This window comes from Papio anubis, chromosome 17, assembly GCF_008728515.1.
Source record: "Papio anubis isolate 15944 chromosome 17, Panubis1.0, whole genome shotgun sequence".
NCBI classification, from domain to species: domain Eukaryota; kingdom Metazoa; phylum Chordata; class Mammalia; order Primates; family Cercopithecidae; genus Papio; species Papio anubis.
Window position 1 is genome coordinate 42,311,363 of NC_044992.1, and position 6,059 is coordinate 42,317,421.

The window sequence follows — 6,059 nt, forward strand, 5'->3', positions numbered from 1 at the left end:
TGCAAACTGGCAAGTGCTGTGAAGAAAGAAAATGAGTGTGTGTGTGTGTGTGTTTGTGTGTGTGTTTTCTTAGATTGAACGGTGAAGGAAGTCTTCTGAGGAGATAACATTTAAGAACTAAAGAATGACAGGAGGCGGGGTATGATGGCTCATGCCTGTAGTCCCAACACTGGGAGGCCGAGGCGGGCGGATCGCTTGAGCCCAGGAGTTCAAGACCAACTGGGCCACATGGCAAAACCCCATCTCTACAAAAAATACAAAAATTAGCCCAGTGTGGTGGCGCTTGCCTGTGGTCTCAGATACCCAGGAGGCTGAGGTGGGAGGATCACCTGAGCTCAGGAGGTCGAGCCTGCAGTGAGCCATGTACATACCACTGCACTCCAGCCTGGGTGACAGAATGGGGCCCTGTCCTCACCCCACCCCCCCCCCAAAAAAAAAAGAATGACAGGAGACCTAGCCCTGTGTAGAGTGAGGGACAGGAGAGTGACTTGAGCCAGTTCTACATTTTGAGAAGCAAACTATTCCTGTTATGTAAATTTAAAGGGGATAGGAGTGGAAATGAGGAAATCAGATGGAAAGCCATAATATCCCTGAGCAGAGATGATTTAGCCAAGACGTTTGTGGTGGCAGTGAACTTGGAGGAAAATGGATGAATTTGAGATCTGTTCTGGAGTTAGCATCCACAGAGCTTGCTGGTGAACTGAATATGTGAGGTCAGCAAAGAGAAGGAATCCGCAGTGACTGTGGTTTCTGCCTAAGCAACTGGCTGAATGGTAGCACCATTTACTTTGAGGAGGAGGATGGGGAGTAGGGTGAAGAGCAAATATTTGTGAATGAGATAATGTAAGTAAAGTAAAAGCCCAGCTCCTGAGCTTAGTAAGTATGTAAATGAATGAATAGATGTTTAAAGGTAGGTAGATCCTGGTGCTGGGCATTTAACATGTTGTCTTTCTGAGTCCTTATCTCTGGTCCTTTGCCGCAGTTAGTCTGTGTTGTCATGGAAATGTCAGAAACCCAGGCTTCAGACACTCTGAACTTACAGGCTCCAGAGACCCACAAAGCTTCTCTAAAGACACTGGCATGGGCCTTAAATCATGGCTGTGTCTGGAGACCTGCAGGCAAGGAGTTGCACCCCTAAGCTTGTCATACAGCAAGGGACTACCATCTTAGTATGAATTTTAGTTTGTTTTACTTTTTCAAATGAATGCTATTGAGCACTTTGGAATGAGTATGGAGGGGTCAGATTAACAAGGGCAGTCTGTGGGTCATGGTTGGACCTCTGCTTGATGTGCTTTGAGAAGAAAGGGCCCAGCCTTCTGAAATGGCCAGGACCCTGTGGGAGCCACCTTCAGACCAGCTACCCTTTTAGTTTACTAGTATTTGGTGAGCAGTGGATGAGTGAATAGCTGAGAAAGTCATGGGTGAGGCCTGTAATCCCAACAATTTGGGATCACCTGAGGTCAGGAGTTCCAGACCAGCCTGGCTAACATGGTGAAACCCCGTTTCTACTAAAAATACAAAAAATTAGCCGGGCGTGGTGGCACACACCTGTAATCCCAGCTACTTGGGAGGCTGAGGCAGGAGAATCGCTTGAACCCGGGAGGCGGAGGTTGCAGTGAGCCAAGACTGCGCCCATTGCACTCCAGCTTGGGCAACAAGAGTGAAACTCCGTCTTAAAAAAAAAGAAAAAGTCGTGAGTGAGCCTGAAACAGAAGCCTCTCTGGATGTGCTGGGCTTCCCAAGTCTGTTCTGGCCCCTCCATGGTGCATGAGGGTGAGTGAGCCTCTGAAGCAGGCAGCTCTGTGGTGTCCATTTCTCCTCAGCACATTTAGACTAAATGTGTCAGGACCCAGAACACATGATGTTTATTTTTTTCCATTTATGTTTCCCGCCCCCTCCCCCAAAAGAAGAAAGCCAAGGACCTTCAGGTATTCCCTGAGAACTAATACACTCAGTGGCACTTCTGCTCCCCTGACACATCTTTCTCATCTCCCCACCACCTCTCACCTCTCAGCATGTGCCCCATTGAGGCAGAAATAGTTTGAGGCTGTCTGTCTAAACAATGTTTCTGTTTTCTTTGCAGTTACATCCTTGCTGAGCTCCACTCCTGCTACAGCTCTTGCTGTCAGATATGCATCCAAGAAGACGGGTGGTAGCTCCAGAAACCTTGGTGGAAAGTCATCAGGCAAACGCCTAGGCATTAAGAAAATGGAAGGTGAGGATGTGCCTTGGCTTCCCCTTCCCAGCTGCACCCTGTCCTGGTGTTCCTTAGGAGAGCAGAAGAACCCTGCATGTTCCTGGCCCTATTCTTCCTCACCATCATAATTGGCTCCAGATTAAAGGAACGGATAAGACCTGAGGAAGGGTCATAGGGTGGGTGGGTATGAGCCATAACCATGCAATTAGAGATAAGAGCTGCTGGGTGGCAGATCCTGCAGTGCTTGTGTTGGACTGTCTGGGAGTTGTTTTTGGCCAGGGGCAGGCTTGGAAGTTGGTATGCAGCATTTAGGCCATCATGTTTTCTTGGTAGTTTGCTATGCTGCCCCAATCACTGTGGACTTCTCTTCTAGGTCACTATGTTCATGCTGGGAACATCATTGGAACACAGCGCCATTTCCGCTGGCACCCAGGTGCCCATGTGAGTTGCTCTGTTGCTGCCCCCTTTTTCCTTTCTAGGATGACCTCTCCTTGCCCCTAAGCATGGTAGTAACAGTTGCATGTATTGGGTGCTTACCAAATGGCAAGCATTGTGCTGATTCCCATGCCTACACGATCTCATTTCTTCCTTACTGCATCCCTGTGAAGTGGGTATTGTCTCTATTTTTTTTTTGAGACGGAGTCTCGCTATTTCGCCCAGGCTGGAGTGCAATGGCCGGATCTCAGCTCACTGCAAGCTCCGCCTCCTGGGTTTACGCCATTCTCCTGCCTCAGCCTCCCGAGTAGCTGGGACTACAGGCGCCCGCCACCACGCCCGGCTAGTTTTTTGTATTTTTTTAGTAGAGATGGGGTTTCACTGTGTTAACCAGGATGGTCTCGATCTCCTGACCTCGTGATCCGCCCATCTCGGCCTCCCAAAGTGCTGGGATTACAGGCTTGAGCCACCGCGCCCGGCCTATTGTCTCTATTTTACAGGTGAAATGCCAGAGACTTAGAGGGGGTGGAAGGAGCAAGTGACTGCTGGGATTTGCACCAGGTCTGCCTAACTCCCAGATCATTATGTTTTGCTTTGGTGTTGCATTGGCCTGGTATTCTTGGTTCTTCTTTCTTTCTTTTTTTTTTTTTTTTGAGACGGAGTTTCGCTCTATCGCCCAGGCTGGAGTGCGGTGGCCAGATCTCAGCTCACTACAAGCTCTGCCTCCCGGGTTCACGCCATTCTCCTGCCTCAGCCTCCCAAGTAGCTGGGACTACAGGCGCCCGCCACCTTGCCCGGCTAGTTTTTTTTTTGTACTTCTTAGTAGAGACGGGGGTTTCACCATATTAACCAGGATGGTCTCGATCTCCTGACCTCGTGATCCGCCCGTCTCGGCCTCCCAAAGTGCTGGGATTACAGGCTTGAGCCACCGCGCCCGGCCGGTTCTTCTTTCTAACCCTCAGTTCTTGGAGGACAAGATATCTAAAATATTATTTTAGTCTTGGGAAACTAATTTCAATTTTTCATTGGTTTTTCATTATGTCTAAGACCTCTCCCTTTGCGTAGACTTACTTGTAGATGGTTGAAAGATAGCTTGAATTTAATGAAATAGAATTCAGTATGCCAGAAATTAGGTTCATACCAGGTGGGGATTTCAGTTTCAGCAAGTTGGCATCATTTTTATAGGGTAGGACAGTTCTTTGTTACAGAGACAGAACGATACTCTACTCTTCACATTATTTTAAATATTAGTTTCCTTTGTAAACAGTTTCCCTTCCCTCACCCCTTTTTGGATAATTTCATATGTAGTAGCTTTACCTTTTAGAACTTAGGACATTAGATGTGTAGCTATGTCAACAACAATCAAAGCTAACATATTTTGAGCTGGACGGTATTCTAAGCCCTTTATGATTGCTAACTATGAATCCTCAAATTAATCCTGTAAAGTAGCTAATATTATTCCCATTTGACAGATGAAAAAAAAAACGGAGGCACAGTGAAGTAAACTTGCCTAAGACCACACAGGAGTAAGTAGCAGTGCTGGTATTTGAACCAGACATCCTGGCTCCAGAGCCCATTCTTTTAATCAGAGAGACAGAATAGTGCTGGACTACCTGGGTAAAATCTGCCACACACCCAGCCTGAAGTTCTAAAAGAAAAAGCTAAAAAATATGGTTAAAAACTGTACATCCAACATAGTTTAACCTCTCTGCTTCGTATTTCTCATCTGAAAAATGGCATTGGAGATAATACCTCTTTTACAAGGTGAGGATTAAATGACTTAATGGGTATTAAAGGGCTTACATGGGTATTAGCTGATGCAATAGTATGATTGTTTTATTGGCATATGCATTATACATATAGCTTTGGTCTATATTTTCCATAGAGCCTAAACTTTATAAATCACTACCTAGATGAAAATTTACATCAAACTAGTGTTTTAATATGACATATGACAGTTCTAGTGTTGTTTAAGTCTTAAGTGAAGATTTAGGGCATCTTCCTGGGTTTTGGGATCTGTCCACTGTGGCTTCTGACCAGTTACATAGACATGGCTCCAGGTAACAGCCCCCTGGGACTGAACAGTGACCCACGTTGGCTGTTGGAGCTTTCTTTTCCCTCATTTGTTATGAGTCAGTAAAGAAGCAGAAGGTTTCGAAGTGCCAGCCAGTGGGAAAGGGAACCTGAGATGGCATTCTCTGATCCCCCTCTTCGGCCCCAGGGCGTGGCTCTGTGTGAGAAGTCTGTCCCAAAATTCTGGGACGGGCCACCTCGCTGACCAGCTGACCAGGTCTGTGTGTTGCAGGTGGGTCTTGGGAAGAATAAATGTCTGTATGCCCTGGAAGAGGGGATAGTCCGCTACACTAAGGAGGTCTACGTGCCTCATCCCAGAAACACGGAGGCTGTGGATCTGATCACCAGGCTGCCCAAGGGTGCTGTACTCTACAAGACTTTTGTCCACGTGGTTCCTGCCAAGCCGGAGGGCACCTTCAAACTGGTAGCTATGCTTTGATGTCCTGTTTGAGGCCATCAGACAGAGACTGGAGCCCAGGTGACAGGAGATGGTGATACCAGAAGTCAAGGGTTGGGGCGACGACACGGCCTCCCAAGGAAGAGGTCTGCTTGATGGTGACTCTGCAGGAGACTCTGAAGTGACTGCTGGGAAACCCTTTGGGAGACCTGACCTGGGGCCAAAAATAAAGTGAGCCAGAGTCATGAACGCGTGCTATTTAGGGACACACCTGGATGGAACTGCCTAGTGATTTGTTGGTCCTTACCCAGGTTCTCTAGTGCACACCAAGGGGGAGCCTCAAAGCAAGAAAGAACGTATCTGAGTGAGGAAATGAGAAGGGGGACTTGCTTTGGCACTGTCCTCCAGAGGGGAAGGAGGGGAGCTCGTGCTTGAGGGTGTCATTGCTGCTTCCCCTCTTAGATCCCAGGAAAGGCCAGGGGCTGGGCCCTGGGAGGAGGGGTGGGGGCAGCCAGTAAAGGAAGCAACACAGTCATGTTCTTCTCCCGTAGCCACATGCAAAGGGAGCTGGGGCTGTAGCCCCAGAGATAGCCACAGGAAAGCCTCTTCCCTACCTCTCCAGGTCTAGGGCAGAGAGAGAGCTTGTGGGATGGCAGGATATGCTTCTGGGAGGCTCCGTCAGGCCTCATCTGCCCTGGACTGCCGAGGTCTTTCCAGTGATAGGGCAGAGTAAGTAACAAATGGCTTCTTCCTGCTCACCTGAAGAGCTAGGCCTACCAAGCCCACATTCTCTTCTGGTTCTTGATTTATCTCAAACGATAAACAGTAGCAAAGAATCTGGCTTCAGGAATACTCAGTGAGGGCTTAGAGTGGGCAGGGGTCAGGCCACTCTATTGTCATCCCAGCCAGGACCTTTAGAGGCTTGCCTTTGAGTGGAGGAGCCAGGAAGAAAATCTC

The 6,059-nt window shown here is 48.1% G+C and overlaps 1 protein-coding gene across 1 annotated transcript in view; it reads left to right on the forward strand.

The window, feature by feature from the left end:
- Positions 1 to 5,370, forward strand: part of MRPL27 (mitochondrial ribosomal protein L27) — a 5,964-nt gene extending 594 nt beyond the window's left edge. The window contains exons 2-4 of the mRNA XM_003912732.5: positions 2,084 to 2,215; positions 2,571 to 2,638; positions 4,938 to 5,370. Of these exons, the coding sequence (XP_003912781.1) occupies positions 2,084 to 2,215; positions 2,571 to 2,638; positions 4,938 to 5,144 (407 nt within the window). The 3' untranslated portion in view covers positions 5,145 to 5,370. The remainder of the gene's footprint in view (positions 1 to 2,083; positions 2,216 to 2,570; positions 2,639 to 4,937) is intronic.
- The last annotated feature ends 689 nt before the right edge of the window (positions 5,371 to 6,059 follow it).